The 17,743-nt window shown below is 47.3% G+C and overlaps 1 protein-coding gene across 1 annotated transcript in view; it reads left to right on the top strand.

Annotated features, from left to right (window-relative positions):
• The window catches only part of LOC149339898 (signal peptide peptidase-like 2B), a 39,989-nt gene that overhangs the window by 15,782 nt on the left and 6,464 nt on the right, over positions 1-17,743 (top strand). The window contains exons 6-12 of the mRNA XM_089548580.1: positions 479-624; positions 5,875-6,086; positions 7,266-7,362; positions 8,859-9,054; positions 10,002-10,076; positions 14,855-14,902; positions 15,957-16,110. Of these exons, the coding sequence (XP_089404706.1) occupies positions 479-624; positions 5,875-6,086; positions 7,266-7,362; positions 8,859-9,054; positions 10,002-10,076; positions 14,855-14,902; positions 15,957-16,110 (928 nt within the window). The remainder of the gene's footprint in view (positions 1-478; positions 625-5,874; positions 6,087-7,265; positions 7,363-8,858; positions 9,055-10,001; positions 10,077-14,854; positions 14,903-15,956; positions 16,111-17,743) is intronic.

Genomic DNA, 17,743 nt, shown 5'->3' with positions numbered 1-17,743 from the left:
TTTAACAAAAAAACTAGTTTAGTGCGGTTTTCAAAACGGTCGTCGAATTAGAAAAAAAAAACGTGACCACGACAAGCGCACATAGCATACTACTAAGTGTAGACAGCTTGGCTAATTGGTGGCTTGTTAAACTGACTTATCTTTACAGCTCACATGAAAAACATGGACAGATGGGTAGTAGACACGAAACTATCCCTCTGTCCGTGTGTTTTATGTGTACTGGAATGATGAGGCATAGCGTTGCACTTAGTATATCCTGTTGCTGCCCTTATCGATACAGAATAGCCCGCATGGGTGCGAGTCATCCGACAAATAAGTTCTGCAACACTGTGTCACTCTGGACCGCTTTAAGTCACGACTATATTTTATTTATTTTATTTTTTGAACATACTGTTAGTTCCTTCTTGGGACTGTTACAGGAGTCGATTTATAGACTAATTAGATTAATTATAGACTAATTATAGCTGTTCCTCTCCAGAAACTGCTGACACCGAAGGAGCCCCTTCCGGTAAAGCTATACACCAAGTTCCTGGAAGCGGACCCTGGCCTGGCGATCATCTGGGGCCTCGCTGTGTTCTCAGTGGCCATCGGTTCATACTGGTCGGGAAACATTCGACACCAGGTGTAAGCGACCATCTATAATTTTTTTTTTTTTTCAGGTCATACGGCGCGCGCTAGGTCCAAGCTTCGTCGAGTGATAGAGCGACTGGTGCTACTTTCTTTGTTCGAACGTCAATGCCGTGACAGTCTTAGTTTTTCTAGAGCGCAATCTAAAAAGGACTGGACACTAAAAGCCGCGACAACGGGCTTTGTCTCTAACGAGGCATAGCTTGTTTAAAGCCTTCAACGTACTAATCACAGATGATGTACCAGAAAGGGTTAACAGCGCTGCGGAGATTGGGTCCTCCTCTGTTCTCGCTGCACTTCCTGACGCACACTCTTCGCCACACTTGAGGAGAACGCTGGAGTGATGAAGAGCAGAAAACGAAGTCTGACAGCAGCTGGTGTGCTTGAGGCCCAGTGCAAGTGCACGCATGGCTTTAACCCTGTTATGCCCCAGCAACAATAATTTAATAAAAGTAATAACAATAAATATTTCCTTACTACACCCAATATACAGTATACAGATTCAGAAAACCGATAAAAATAAACTTCACGTATATATTTACTAATTGTCCGCATGCGCCGCAGAAATGTAAAATAATTAGGAGGTTGATTTAAAAAAAATTATTTACTTCACCTTGCTGACATGTTCTCAACATCTTCTTGGCGTGTGATATTATATGTTGTTAATCCCCCTACAATAATGCCTCATGGGCGCTGCGAGTACCTGTAACAAAAGAAATAAATAAAAATGAACAATTTGTGATAATTTCGTAGTGTCTAAGACCGATAGCATTTTGCAAAATGCTCAGGCACGTAGAGTAATTAATGTCAAAACTCCATCGTTTTGCCAGTGCGCGAGTGCGACCCCAAAAATTTCAGGCACTTCTGCAGCCACTGGGGTTAGCTTTTCCAATGAGTTATCTTTCAGCGGGCCTCCTGTACCTTTTGACACTGGTACTTTGACCTTAATTCATAAATATGAGTTGAAAAGGGTCGTTTATGTACTAATGTGAGGGATTGATGTACCATTTCGAGCATAGATGAAAACTATTCGCCTTCTAACAGTATGTATCGAACTATCGCGCTCAATATGACTTGCAACACATGAGCGCGTGGCCAAGCGCTCTCCGGACGAACGATGGTGCCAACAAGCAGCGTGCTCGAAAACGAAGCGGAAAGGATTCTTCTGTTCCACTAGTCAGTCGCATCCCCCACGTCGTCTGCTCTATACAATCTGAGATCAACTGCGACATGCGTGTTGCATTGACGCACAAATGTCGCCGCGCTAGCGTTGGGGATGCGATAACGCTATGCTTCTTTCGAGGCCAGACGACACAGGGGAGAAGGGTCACTGCTGGAACAGCAAAATGCTTTCCCATTCGTTTTCAATTGCGCCCCTTGCCGGCCCCACCATGCTTCCGGTGATCGCTCCGGCCACGCTGCTAGGTGTTGCAAGTCATATTGAGAGCGATAGTACGTGGTGATACGTCCGGCATTACAGTGCGTATTAATGCAATCGATGTGAGCGTGCCGAAGCACAAAAGCAAAAAAATTGGCGGGGCCTTGGCTTTGGTTAAGCCTGGTAAGTTGCGAAAGCAAAAGCGCAGCACCTCCAACTGAAGGAACGCAGTGCGCCCCGTCCAAGGTGGATGTAGAATGGTGGCGAAGGCTGGGCCCAAAAGCGGTTTAGCGCGACTGCAGCACAGCCACTTTGGGCGGCCGAAACACTTATATAATGAAATTCAAAATCACAGATAAAAATGCTACAAAACAACAAAAAGAAATGAATATTTTATTGCCACGTTTATAAAACTATTTCTGCAAAACATTACGCTGAATTTTGTAATTTTTTGCAACGCTTTTGTTGCGCCCTCGGTTGATGACATAGAGTTTCTTACTACTACCTAGAGGGAAAGCTGGCGGCGCTGCACTTCAGCCAACATGGACGCTCAAAGCATCATGGGGCGGTGAGCTACTTGTTGCGGCACTGTCGTAGTTTTTCGGGAACACAGAGTGGCAGTACTAAGGCGTTTCATTCCGAAAACGTAGTTATAGCGCAGACGACTTTCGCGCGAACGCAGTGTGCAAAAGCCATAGTAGTGAAGACGCGACGACACACGACGCCAATAAAAGGTTTTACTCTTCCGAAATGCCATTAAAAAACCTTTTAAAGTATCTAAACAACAACATTTTTTTTGAAAACATATTTACTTTTAAAAGTGCGCCTGTTAATTACGAAATATTAGTTTTTTTAGTGTTCATCACTTGGCCAATAGGAAAGCTAGTCATGTCTTATTTTAGGCAAACTTTGCACTTAAATGCTTTTCTGCTCGTTTGTTGCAATCATTAGACAAGATATTGAATGTTAGGACGTTTGTAGCTATCAAACAGCTTTATTTTTTTTATTATCTTTTGGCCAAAAGTTACAGTTCCGCAACAAGTAGCTCACCGCCCCATGATGCTTTGAGCGCCCATGGTGGCTGAGGTGGTCACGTGGGGTCTCCATGCAAACTCCCATAGACGGCTTGCCAGCTTTCCCTCTAGGTAATAGTAAGAAACTCTATGGTTGATGAGTGTGCGGTGCATTTGCAGCGCGACTTTGCAGGCTTTGTTACGGTACCCGGCCGCAGCTTACGAAGCGATTTCTTATCTCCAGCTGCCTGCTATGGCGCGCCTTGGAAAGCGTGCAAATTAAGCTCGCCGGTCTCAAAATGGCCCCTTTAAGAAGTTTTTGTCGTCCTTTCTCGTCGCTTCTCTGTCGCCGTTTGGCAAGATCTGCACCCCGCTGCTCCGCTGCACCGTTTCCTTCGGTGTACGGCCAGTGCGAAACCTTTTCCCGAGGCTTCGCGCTCATCGTTTCAAGCGCTTAGCTCTGCATTTCAAGATGAGGTTGCGGCATGTGAAGAAGCCTTGCTCCGTGGCACATTGTGACAGCGTGGGTTGTACCGTGGGTGTCTTACCAAGACTACACCGCTTCCTTCTGGAGTTTCGCAGGTGAGCTCTTGCCGTTGTCGTCTGCTCTAGATATGCTTTTGTCGGGCTTTCCGCGCCTGTTGTAGCTGTAACTGTTTCATACGCACTTGGCTTCATATTATCGGGATATTTTAGTAAATTGCAGGGCTCGCACTTGCAGTCATATGATGTGCAAAAGATACAAATCATTTGTCTTATTTATAGCTAGTTTCGTGCAGCCAACTCTCACCAACGTGAAATTGATACCGGGCTCTCATGAGCAACTACGTGCCCTCTACTTGCCGCATGGTCAATTTGAAACCAACTGCGCTGCCTAACAGCTCTGCTCTGAGCATGACATTGATGGGTTTTGCAGCACCGTGAAGCCAATTTGAGGATCCCCTCGCAACTGACAGTATCGAAACTCAACCATGTGTATGTGCGCCGCATTGACTGTGCCTTAACTGAATTCGGCCAGCAGTAGTTATTGCCGTTCTACGTATACATGACCGTCAATGTAGTTTTAAACTCATTTCGCTGCATCGCTCTCGTCACTCTTTGAGCATAGAAAAGCAGCTAGCCGCGTAGTATCAGGCGAGCGTAACCGCACTCTGAGGCGCGGAGGCTTGGCGCCAGCATTTTCTGGCATAGTTATAACGTACCGCATTTAAGTGAAAGGAATCTTGGCGTATTGACGTTTGGAGTATACGGTATTCATTTGGGTGCAGTTGTATAACGTGGACGCTGCATCATGTCCAGGTGCAAAACGTGGGTGCAGTTCTGCCGCAACCTCAGCCTGGAGAAGACGCCGTGCCAGCTGCGAGACCTGAGGGTTTCTTCCAAGCACTTCGACCTGTTTCTGTATCTGCGGCCAGGATGGCTGCGTCTCGATGCTGTGCCTACTCGAGGAAGGAGTGGCTGTATTGAATGTCCTTGCACTTCTTTTTAAACTGCACTCCATGTATATTTTAGTTTGATTACAATTGCTTCAAATTTCTTCGGTTAGCGACAAGGAGGTCTCGAGGTTGTGCGCAGGCGCTATGTATGGTGTAATGCTCTAGCGTCGAGCAGATTTGTTGATGCTAAAACTTGTTTGTAATATTGTCAAGCAGGTGTATACATAGCTGCTATATTCTTTCAGTTGAAGAAATGAAATGTGAAGAGTAATCCCTGTGTGCTGCATGGTCAATGTGTTGATGCGCCTACTTATGTCATGTCATGTTTGCCTCAATGAAAGCTGTCGTAGCATTGTTTTCTATACTTTTCAATTTCCTACCTGGAAACGTTCGTGGAACTTAAGGGCTTTTTCCTATCCGCACTGTGACCATAGAGATAAATAGCCAGCTTAAAAAAACTACTGCTTGAGCTGCCTGTGACGCGCATTTTTTGTTGGTGTGCTTTATCACTGTATTTCTTTGGTTGCTGTAATAAACCATGAATATGAAAACCATTGCTGTACACTGTATTGCAAACTGTGCACTTGAGCCTGTGCTTTGTACATCATACCTTGATATACTCAACAGTACTAGCACCAGTATTTTCACCAAGGTTTCCACTACGAATCATGCATGCTTAGCCAGCGTCTGAAAGTGTTGCAGCCTTTCTATGCTACCTTCTTTGCCAGTCACTTTCATTGGGTTCCCAATTGCACATTAACAACGCCATAACTAGCAGGAACTCGAGCACATTTGACTGGCAAAGGTTGGTGCGCACTGAAAGGCAACCTTGAAGTGATACCGGCACGAAAATGCGGGTTCTATAAAAAGGCCACTTTATAATTCGCGCCAAAAGATACGTATGCGTGACGTCATTCAACGTCACTCATACGTAGTTGCCCCCCAAAACAGTGGCGCTGGGGTGCTCCCATGAGCCGCCATTGTTTGGACCAATGGGCGTCTATGGAGCCTTCGCTACCATGGTATATCTACCTTGCCCCGTCTACAGGTCACGCGTGGCTACCGGCCGCCGCTGCGCGACGACTCAAAGCGTCTTCGGTAATTTTTTTTATATTTTGTTTTTGATGTTGCGACTGAGAGAAAGAAAACAATCTACAGCTGGTATGACGTCACAGCGGCAGTAGCGCCACAGGTGCGCGGCGCGGCAAACACACACCGTAACTGCAGCCGGGCTATCTGAAGGAGCGAGTTGGTCGCCCATATTCACTCCGCTAAAGGACAAACGTAACTGCGGCCGGGTCACGCGAAGGCTTGAAAGTGCCAGTAGTATTGCTTTCGCAATAAAACGGCCAGAAAGACGGCGACGGCAACAATCCCACCGTCGGCGACCGTGTTTACAGTGCCCACGATTGCCTCGCAGTTACTTGTGCGAGGTGGACAAGCGTCGGGAGCTGGCGGCGCGCCGTCGCCGTTCCAGCACCGGCAGCGTGGCGCGAAGGCCGAGCCTGCCGCACGGCATGAACGTGATCGAAGAGCACAGCTCGCTGGACGTGTCGCCCGTGTGGGTGTTGGGCTTCGTCTTCATGATGGCTTCGATGCTCGTCATCCTCTACCTATTCATCGCGTACCTGGGTGAGACGGCCGGCGGCGCTTCTGGGGGGCTGGTGCTCAGCTCCACATCACGCGTGTGTCGCTAAAAGGCAGCCTAAAGGAACACTGAATACAAATTGAAGTTGGCCTGTATCGAGAGATTACCGCAGGTTAATGACAAACATGCCGCTTTTATTGGATGCGGAGCTTTTGTAAGTTAGAAGGCGAGATCCTCGGCCGATTTGGCAAGTAATGTGCGGTGAATCGACACTGTTTCTTGGGAACGGATCCCAGAGGTTACCCTACATCGCAGTTCGCTTCAAAAGGGCGATTACGGGGTCCTTTTCATGGTAGACGTCACAAGTTCAAATCGAGAGCCGGGAAGCAAAATCTTTATCCGCAACAAATATGCCTTTCGCTGCCAGACAGACATCAACATGCGCATATATATATAGCCACAGAATAGTCGTTTTTTTACTAAGAACGCAAATTCGATGGAGCATTTCCTAGTGTCTCTTAGTGCAAAAGTAATATATACTTTAGCCTTGTAGTTCCGATTTCGGGTCCGAATCGTAAAGCTTTTCATGTTCAAAATCTGGTCACGACTGGACAGTGCTTGTTCAGTTTTTTCATTGTCGACTGTGAACATTGAGGCTTCGGCCACGCAAAATAGCCATTAACACGATAGCTCAGTTAGCTGGCCCCACCAATTGACACCAACTGTCATCGTCAGTAGCTCGAAACAACAGCGCTATGTAGGCCACCAAGAAAATCTGGTCGTTCTCGCTTGCATGAAGAGGAGCTAGAGTCTGAGCTTAAAAGCACCAAGGCCCACCAGCAGCAAACTACTCCGCTTTCGATGTATCTCTGAAGAAAGTCACATTAGTTATTAAAATGTACTCTGTGAGACGCAGTAACACACACGAACTTGCATAACACGGTGTGAGAACACGTTAGCCCTGCTGTTGCTGGCACTCACTGGCATGTTCAGCGCCAGGAACCATCGCAGTTTATTTAGGCCAGGCGCAGGCACGTTGCTGCAGCAAATCCTGTAAGCTTATCACTCCATGTCACTTATTCTGGCCGCCTCCATTACACCTTCTTTTCCCTGGTATCCCTTCTATCACTCTGTCAATAAGCCACATTACACGTTCTGTTCACGTCCTTTTTAAGCTTCATCTGGCGCAAAATTTCTCAGCTTGATTTCGCTCTTTTCCGCAGTTTACTTTATTAACGGCATGTTCGCGCTGTCCTCGGCTGTCGCGACCCTCGGTGTTCTGGAGCCCTTGGCTTACAAGCTGCCCTGTGGGACGACCAGGTGTGTACACTCGCCCTTCTGTGTGAAACACAAAAGTCACTGCTGTTCAGAAATAGGGTAAGGAGCAAGGACAGAAATTTAGGGATCCAAAAAACATCCTTTATTTTGTTTTTAGAGTTCTCTTTGATTTAAAGGAATGTCTCTCGAGGAACGGCGTTCCTAAAGCATTTTCCCTCTTGAGGTTCTAAATGGCACCAGAGGAAATCTGCGTCTGCGGCTTCCCTGCCCCCCTTTATTTATTCCTTTAGCCCGCGTGTAGACCCTTTATCTTTCGAAAATGCCTTCATTCGCAAGGGATGCAGGCATCACTTCGCAGTTACGTTTTCTGTGTGCATTTGTATTTAATTGTATTTTGTCTCGGAGACAACAAATGTCCTCAAACTGCCGAGGTGGCTCAGTGGCTTTGACTTTCAGCTGCTGATCCCATGGTCGCGTGTTCGATCCCGAGCGCGGCGGCCGTATTTCGATGGAGCGCACGTTAAAGAAACCTATATGGTCTAAATTTGTCCTCAGCTCCCCACTACGCCGTCCCTCCTCACAGCCCATGTGTCGCTCTGGACGTTAAACCCCACAAAATAAAGAGTGTGTCCACATACACCTTCTGGTCACGGGCTGTTAGCCCCGGCAGGAGATGCTTGGAAGCGCGGCGAACAAAAGACATGAAAAGATACACTATTAATTCAAAGTGACAAAATCTGCCGTGGAGAATGAAACTTGAAATCGGGGTATGCAGAGGTGACACATTCGCTGGCGTCGTTTTGTTGAAAAAAAAATTGTCGACTTTTACATCGCGATACTTTTTGGAAGGACCCAGATTAAATTCTGACCACACTCACACGCACCAAACAAAGAATAAAGTGAATCGGACGAGGAGTTCGCGCTGCACCACAACGATATGCAGCCGCCAAAGGTGTGCATCGAATTCTAGACATGATCAGTCGAAGCTACTCCCGAGATCGCTTAGCTGCAGCTACATGCTTAGTTTATGTAAATCGGAATGCCAATGGGTTCATAAGTAGCTCATGCGAATATTTTAAAACCGCTGTGTGGTTTGGGCGCACACGTGTGCTGTCATCGTGATTTCACTAGTGACTGCGACATTGCAACTAGCGTGGAAAGCACAAGGACAGCGACAAAAGGAACCGACGGGACAGCACATTGCAACTAGCGTGGAAAGCACAAGGACAGCGACAAAAGGAACCGACGGGACATCACGCTAGACTTCAACTCAACAACTTCGACTTCAACAGTTGAAGTCTAGCGTGCTGTCCCGTCGGTTCCTTTTGTCGCTGTCCTTGTGCTTTCCACGCTAGTTGCAATGTGCTGTCCCGTCGGTTGCTTTTGTCGCTGTCATTGTGCTTTCCACGCTAGTTGCAATGTCGCAGTCACTAACGAATTCACACCAACTAGCCCAACTGTCTTCCATGATCGTGATTTCACGCACAGGCCACTTTTAACACTGCACCCCCCACCCCCCCTCCCCTGCGCCTGTACAGGCTTCCTGTGAACGCTGTGCCCTGCTTCCACGGCTCGCTCGAAGTGCGGCAGGCACTGGTGCTCGCGGTTTCGGCCATGGTGCCAGCCTTCTGGGTCTACATCAGGCACCACCCGCTCTCCTGGATCTTGCAGGATCTTCTGGGCGTATGCTTCAGCGTGTACATCCTGCGCGTGCTTCGCCTGCCCAACATGAAGGTGAGCGGGGCAGAGAAGGAGAAACGGGGAGAGTGAGCACATAAATCGCAGACCTGTCGGTGTACTTACCTGCAGTTGTCACAGTGTGCCAGAAAAAGAAAGCTTGTCTTTAAAGGGCAACTGAAGCGATTTTAGAATTGGATGAGTTTAAGGTTGCCGAATGTGTGAAATGTGCTGGTGAAGCCTGCGATATCGTTTTGCTGTAGTATTTAAAATGGTGGCGTAATCGCCGAATAAAGTCGTCGTCGACGTTCAGCTTCTCTGAAGTGCACAGCGACGGGCAGAGGCCCCGATAATGACGTCACGTATGACGGCACTACGTTTCCTGCGAAGGAACGGTTATTCCATGGAAGAAAACCGACGCCATCGAAGGTGAAGCTCACAATGCATTGTTTGGCGCCATCTGACGACGCACAGCAGCATGCAGGCGTAAGCAGCCTACATTGAAATTTCAGCAACAATGACGTCACTGCCGAGTTTCCTCGCACTCCTCCAACTTAGTGAGGAGAAGCCTAAACATAGTCGCGGTTTTAATCGACTATTAAGTCACCATTTTAAACGCTAGGGCAAAAATACTTTGCATGGTTTATCTAAAAGCTTGATAAATTCGAATTCTTGAATAACCTCGAATTCTCAAAAAACCGTTTCAGCATCCCTTTAATGCAGATTGTATTCGCGATCTAACTGCCCATAAGCAGGGTAACGTTTGCCCGGACTGAGTAATCAGTAGGAATGAGCAGCTCGAGCAGGACCCCCATCACTAAATGTTGTCGTTGGTGCTGATGGCTAAGAAGCAGGTAGTAAGCAAAGGTGCTATAAAGTTCATGACTACACTTCCACGCTTAGGATCACCCACAGGGCAAGGAAGCTAAGCATACTGGCTGAGTCTGTACTGCCGATCCTCTGCAGTTGTGCCTCTAGGGAAAACAGTCTCTTTTTTTTTTCAGATCTGTACACTGCTGCTGTCGATCCTGTTCTTCTACGACATATTCTTCGTCTTTCTCACGCCGCTCCTTATCCCGGTACGTCATCGCTGTGTTCTGTTTAACAGCTTTGAAGGTGTGCTGTATAGCCGTACTAAAGGACCTTAACCTTATCCTATAGCCATTCCTCATTTTCACTTGCTGATACTCCAATAGAGCGCCAAGCTTGGCGAGTTCCGTCTACTTAATTGTTTGCGCCTGTTAGCGCAGCGCAGTTTTTTCCATAGTGCTGATACTCCTCAGCCAAATGACCGCAGATGTTTATAAAACTGCACTGTTATGAAATGCTTTCGTATCCTGTACCATGCAACATTACTCCGGTTTAACAAACACTCCCGAGCAGCGTGCCTGACCTACAATTTGCTTCAACTCTATCTTGCAGCGCGATGTATGTGAAGTGTTTTTATACCAGGTTTTTCAGGAAAGCCCGCCTCTACTTTTGAAAAACTTGGTTGTTGAGGTAAAGAGAAGCGTTTTGCATCCCGGCCGCGGCGGTCGAATTTCGATAGAGGCGAAATTCTAGAGGCCCGTGTACTGTGCGATGTCAATTCACGTTAGAGAACCTCGGGTGGTCGAAATTTCCGGAGCCCTTCACTACGGCGTCTCTCATAGCCTGAGTCGCTTTGGGACGTTAAAACCCGTAAACCAAACCAACCGAAGCGTTTTGCGGCATTGTGGCCCCTGTTGACGGATTTGAGAAAAAGAGTTTAGTTTAGTTTAGTTTAGTTTAGTTTAGTTTAGTTTAGTTTAGTTTAGTTTAGTTTAGTTTAGTTTAGTTTAGTTTAGTTTAGTTTAGTTTAGTTTAGTTTAGTTTAGTTTAGTTTAGTTTAGTTTAGTTTAGTTTTATGTGGTTTAACGTCTCAAAGCGACTCAGGCTATGATAGACGCCGCAGTGAAGGGCTCCGGAGGTTTCGACCACCTGGGGTTCTTTAACGTGCACTGACATCGCACAGAACACGGGCCTTTAGAATTTCGCCTCCGTCGAAATTCGACCGCCGCGGCCGGGATCGAACCCGCGTCTTTCGGGTCAGCAGCCGAGCGTCATAACCACTGAGCCAATGCCGCGGACGGATTTCAGAAAACAGGCGTATTATGTTAACTAGTAAAGTGATTAGCTAAATTCTAACAGTCATCTGTAACTACGGTGGTTAATAATAGCCATGTCAGCTTTTACAGTATCGAAAGCGCGGTTACAGTCGCCGTTGTGGCTCCAATTTGAGCCATGCCTCGCGCCATTCGAAAACCGCGCCCACTCCTCGCCACTACACTGCTGCAGAGAATATCACGTGGTACGTAAGCCGTGGAGTCACATGTTTGATGGCCGTCGCTTTGCGCTCTCCGTAGGCGCGGTTTCCGAATGGCGCGAGAAATGGCCAAATTTGTTGAGCCACAGCGGCGAGGGTAATCGCGTTTCTGAAATTCTAATAACTCATGACGGCCAGCTACAAATAAAATCATGCGCCTATCAGTAATAGTTAAAGGAAACTATTACAATTTACAATTAGAATAGCTTGACTAGCTAACATTATTTGCCTGTTTTGTGACGTCTGCCACACAAGGATTGCCAGAGCCTTGTATTACCATGCTGCAGGAAGTAGCTCTTTACCTGAAAATTTTTATTTTTGAAATTAACGGCGGCCTTACCTGAAACCACTGGTATAGCAGGTTAAACGCATCAACTGCTTGGATTAGGAGTTCATTCATTAGATGAGAACACATCAGCATTTGTCTTAATCACGTGTTTTCACCGCAATATAGCGATCTGAATGCTGCAGCAAACAAGTTTATCGGTCTACCAAAAGTGCGCCCATGTTGGATATCGCTAGTGCGTAGCACTGTGCTGTGTCTCACAATTTATTCGCGTCAAAATGTCAGGCAAAACTGACGTCACCAAAAAAAGTACTACGGAAGTCAACATACGTGATGACAAAATCCCTGAACGTAGTCAGCAGGAAACAACACTGGCTGTCCTTATTTGGCTGTCCTTATTTGGTCACTATGTTCCGTGTTTCATCGACCTGTTGAATCGTTAAAACCGATCATGGCGAACTAGTCCTTGGGTCCACATTGCTGCAGTCATCATGTCAGGCGGCGAACTATGAAATAACCTCGCATGTATAACGCTTCATGTTTGGAAGAATAAAACTGGCGGAAAGGACGCGCACATCGTAGAAACACACAGGATGGCGCTGTACTGTGAACTGACTTTATTCAGTGCAGATCACATATATACCCTTCAGCGGCGAAAAACCAGACATGGGCACATATAACAATTTTTATGAAAAACGTAGAAAAGAAAACAGAAAAAGCGCCCATCGCATTGCGCTTTCGATAGTTATCATGGGTGCTCTAAAGAGCTTAAAAAAATTATTTTCTTGTCAAAGAGGCTCTCTGACGTGTCACTGACACACGTATCTGCTTTTCTGATGATAAAGTGTGCCGTGAAATTTTCACGTTGGCTCCTAGTTTTCCCGTGCCCAAGAATGAGCGTTAACACGCGCATCTGGTTACGTGACCACTGCACATATTAGCAAACTGTCAAGCAGCCATCAAATCAATCGGTAAAAGTTCCCGAGGGACGCCCACGCTCTTAAAAATTCTAGAAAGCGGGCAAATATTCAAACCATTCCGTGTAAAATGTGTGCGTAAGTACGATCGGTCTCCGCTCATTGTCAGTTTTGAGATAGCCATCGGGCACATGTTACTGCTGGCAAGCATTTTTGTTACCTGTGTTCAAAGTGCGCGCCTACGCCCTCCTTGAACCTTGAAACGCAACATGACGGTGTCGCACCAATCCAGTCAGAATTAAAATTAAGCAGAACGCTTTACTCGTGAGTAAATTTCCACAGGTTCTTTCGTCTTCCTTATTGCACCAGCGGTGCCCCGCCAGAGACGGTTTGTTCCAACTGGAAGACTGAAGCTCTTCGCACCAGGGGTGCCCGTCAGAGACGGTCTTGTGTTCAGTTGAGACGCAGGGGTAAGGCGAACACTTCAAATTTTATGTACAGTATTTACAATAGATACAAGTTAAGGCACTAGACACATTAAGCAGCAAAAAGGACAAACCAAACAACAAAAAGGTGGATCTGGCTAATACTAGGGGAGGCCCCTACTCGGCGTTGCCGAAGATGCGTTGCATCTCACCTTAGCCCAGAACCTCGCTTCCGGCTCCGGGGCCCAGTTTTAAAGACTTAAAGGCCCGGCCCACATTTGGTGGCTTCCAATCATGTTACGATGTTCACATGATTGGTTTATCGAGAGCCTGGCCAGCCCTCCAGCTTCCGTAGGGCAAAACGCCCTTTCCACAAACCCAAACGCACGGTCGTGTCAAATGAAAATAAACACAAATATACATTCGTGCTCGGTACCGCGTGTCGGGTGCTGGTCGGGTGGACACCCGTACTTCCCGGCGCGTTCGCGAGCGGCCGCGTTCCAAGAAAGGAGACGCTCCGCTTTGAGTGCCCCCAGCCGCGTTCCGATGACCCCCGCGAACGCTACCGATACCTTACATATTGGTTATCCGCAAGATACAGCTCTCCTGTCCCAAGCGGTGTCTGAAAAAAAATGACAGGCGATATAGCTTGGTTAGACAAAATGTGACATAGGTGCTACTAGTTTCTGTGCTTAGTTCAACTTGAATATTTATTTAAATTGGACTTTTACATTGACACATCCTTGGGAGTCCTCATACCACTCCTGGCGCAGTGGTACAGCGGTTAATTAAGCGATGCTTCAGCCTTTCGACGGCAGGTGCTGCCACCGGTCCGGGTTGTGCGACCAAGGTAGCTCTTCCCGAGCGACCTCTCGCGACTAATCATTAATTGATCTGCCACTTGCCACGGTGGGCTGTTTGCTCACAACCCGGTGGTAAGGTTTGTATGACGTCACAAGGTCACGTGACCTAAGAAGCCTGCCTGCCACCCAGCTCTTCAAGGTCGCAGAGGGACCGGATAAACATCGGTGAAATTGACGAGGGGGTTAGTATGGGCTCTATGCGTACTGAACCACAACCTTCGCCATTTTCGCAAGAGGGAGCCTTATACTGCTTCGGGAACATAAAAGAAGTCATTAAAAGATAAAGAAGATACTGACTGCTTTGTGGTAGTGCACCCCCGACATCCGACGTGGCTTCGCAGTGCCAATCATGTATACAGTCTCGATACCACGCTCGCATAGAGGAAGCACCGGGTGGCAGTCCATCGAACATAACCTTGGCGAGCGCAGAGGACCCATTTCCACATGAAATTAATGTAATCGACGGAAAGCGGATGCTCCAGACTGCATGAAGGCGATCCTCGTGTTCGCGCTCAAGTCCGGCGTGCTGCTTTTGTCAGAGGCGTGCTACGTGGCATCAGCGTCTTTCCTTACTGCCACCCTCGCTTCCCCAGTTCAGCAGGCCACTGAGTCATCGTGTGCGAAATAAATTGTATACCTAAATATCCTGCTTTTCAGTGGTCAGCTTGAGCTGTGTCACCGCGTATCACGGAGTCCGATATGGTATACAGGCGCACCTGGTCGTTTGCGCCTTTTCGACTTTTCGCTGTTCACATGCGACAGTCGCGGGGGTCGAGCGGACGCTGCAACACTCGCCGAGCGCTGAATAATCAGCCTTCAGAGCAAACACGACACTTCAGTCTAATGCTTTGTACTTCTCTCGATTAAACCTCTGACTCGTGTTTAACTACTCATTTCCCAGTTAAGCCAGTTTCACTAGAAAGGCAGCGTATTATTTTCCTGTTTATGCTTTTTCCACTTCTATGGTACAAGTCTGTAAAAAATTTTACTAGTGCATCTTCCTTACGTTCAAACTTTTGCAGGCGAAGACCACGCACAATGCAACCGCAAGCTTTGTGAATGCCACAGGGGTAAGTGTTTTCCAATATTCATAACTAATGCATGCTGTGACATCTGACCGTCACAGCGCCCAGTGAATGGTTATTTTTGAAAAGCCTGTTTTGGCATGCACCGTTGGCAGTAAATACTTGCCGCAATGTCTTCGGGTCCCGTATATGACTCCATATATGCACCCTGAGTACTGCTGTGCAAACTGTGCTTTGAAGTGCCTAATGTGCTCGCATTCAGTCTTACTGTCCGCCATAGTTGAGAACCTCCGCGCAGAAAAATGAAGATTTGTTATGCAAATGCTTTCTGAGATATTCTGTAATCACATATTCCGCGAAGAAAAAGAAAGAATCCGAACAGTTTCGTGCCAGGGCTGTAAATGAAAAGGCACCAATCATTGTCAGAACTGCAACATTATTCTTATTCTTTTTGGTTGCCCCAACCCGCTCCGAATTTGCTGCCAACAGCTGTGGTCGGCCGATGAAGGTGCACGTTCCCTGTAGCTGCTGTTGTCGCTTTATAGTCTTTCCACACTTGAGCTGTCGCTTTTCGGTTGGTTGACACAAAAGCAGACAACGCGCAATTTGAGTACATATGCCACCTTTTTTCCGGTTTTTGTATGCGTAAGCTGGCCAATGCAGTCGTGGTCATTAGACAACTTGCTTAATTTCACGGACAAGCATATCTGGAAGCGAGCCACATTTGCTGTTTCATTTTCTGCCAGGCGACAGAAAAATTCCGCCATCCCAACCAAAAGTGAAGCCTTTGTGCTTCAGCCAGGGCGTACCTTCGAGAATGTTAAAACCAACCGGACACATCCCAACCAAAAGTGAAGCCTTTGTGCTTCGGCCAGGGCGTACCTTCGAGAATGTTAAAACCAACCAGACAGACGATCACTGCTGAGGCCCATGCAGCTAACGGGGTGTGGTCAAGTGTACTATTACTGCGGGGGGACTAATAAAAAGAGTGAAAAATAAGTGTCCCGGCTCTTGTTGCCAGCAAGTGTGACGAGCTGTACTGTCAGAGTCCAACTATCGTTGAAGCATTCGCGTTATATCTGCGTCTCGATGTGCGCAGAAAGGCGACAGCATCATGGTGGAAGTGGCCCGCGGGGGCGGCTCGAAGGAGACGATACCGATGGTGATGAGGGTTCCGCGATTCGGGAACCGCGACTTGGCTCCTTGCCTCAGAAGCCACTCGCTACTTGGCTTCGGTGACATCCTAGTACCCGGTAAGGATGCATATTAAGCGGAGCTACGAATGATGCTGTGCTCTTCGAAGTTTTGTGGTGCAGCCGTATGACTGAATTGTCTTAACATAAAGGAGTGATCGAAATAACACAGTTATGCGGTCTTAAATGGTCTGTTTTAGATTTTGTCGACTAGCTATACCGTAAGCTGCCTTTTTTTGTGGCGAGCTCAGTCTACCATTCCACACGGGAATACCCCACTGCCTCCCGCAGTACCCCCATACCCTCCCTGCCCCAGCAGGAAGCAGCTCATCCTAGCACGCTCCTGGGCGACCAGCTTGATCGGAGCCCGTATTCTGAGCTTCCGGCATTTTTAAAAGCTTCATTTTCGGCCACGCCTGATTCGTCCAAACGCCGGAAGCGGATGTCAGTTCGGTTGCGACTGAGCGGTTGCAGTTGCCGCAGCGAGGTGTCCAGCAGCGCTAGTTCTTTCTTTTTTCGATAAACGGAACGGGACAAAAAGAGCATTCAGCCACATTTTTAGTTGCGCATCAGATGCCGCAATAAAGAGGAAATCAAAGGCTGCATCATTCGTCCAGCAGAATATGATCAACAAAAAACAGTACTTCAGGTGCTTTTTCTGCGCCCTAAAGGCCGAAGGTCACACACATGGCACTGTGGTGAGAGATGGCGGTCGCAGCAGCCGTACTCAATGCAGGCACAGTCACTCTTCCTGAGACCCTATGGTTTAAAGATAGCAATGGTCATGTAAATAAATCTGCGGTGGAAGTAAGCAAAAAGCGATTGGAAGATTAGTTGCTGAAAAGCAGAGAGGTGACATAAGGTTAGAAGCGTAGGAAACCGTAGTGAAAAAAAAAATGGTGAATTTTAATGAGTTTACAACACAGTTGAACAAAAATAAAGAAAAAAAGCTGAGCATGGTGGCAATCGCCACCACCCCGTTTCAAAGGGGGCGCTCCTATCCATCCATCTCCGTACTCAAGGCAGCTGCTTAGAACGCCGCAACCACATGCGCAAAAGTGACTGCGATGGAAGTGTTCCCGACATATTCAGTGTGCAAAGGAATACTGCTGCTGCATTCCGGGGGTCTTTGATGAAAGAGTATATACTGCTGCTGCCACACCCTGATGGCAACGCACTTCAAGCTCCTTTTTCATATCGGTGCTACCTCACAAAGCCTTAGTTTTCCAGTCAGCGTGTCGTGCGCATTGAAGGGGCCCAGAAACACAATCTTAGTTAACTGTTTTGCCTGTTGATTGCATACAGTGAGTTATAATGGTGCTATTAGCGTCGGTAATACCGCGTATATTTCGTTTTTTAATATTTTATTGTCCTCCCAAAAACAACTTCATGGCTCTGATGGTGTCGCCACACAGTGGCGGGTCTTTAGCAGCGGATATGACATCACCTGGCGCGAGCTTGATGATCGGACAAACAGTAAATGTACTGCAAATTGTGTGAATAAATAGAGACACATTTTGTCACCTGTCTGCGTTTTATATTAGATCAACAAAAACAACTTGTTTGTCTTAGATAAGAGCCCCGCAAAGCAAGTAAAATAAAAATACACCACCAGGGGCGCTCTGGCATGGAAACGACGCTGCCAGTCTCAGCAAGAACGAGTTACAGAGAGCAGGCAACCATGGAGTACAAA

Source organism: Amblyomma mixtum, chromosome 6 (assembly GCF_055824585.1).
Source record: "Amblyomma mixtum isolate Tamu chromosome 6, ASM5582458v1, whole genome shotgun sequence".
Classification (NCBI taxonomy): domain Eukaryota; kingdom Metazoa; phylum Arthropoda; class Arachnida; order Ixodida; family Ixodidae; genus Amblyomma; species Amblyomma mixtum.
The sequence above is the reverse complement of the archived record's forward strand: the minus strand, read 5'-3'. Positions and strand labels throughout refer to the sequence as shown.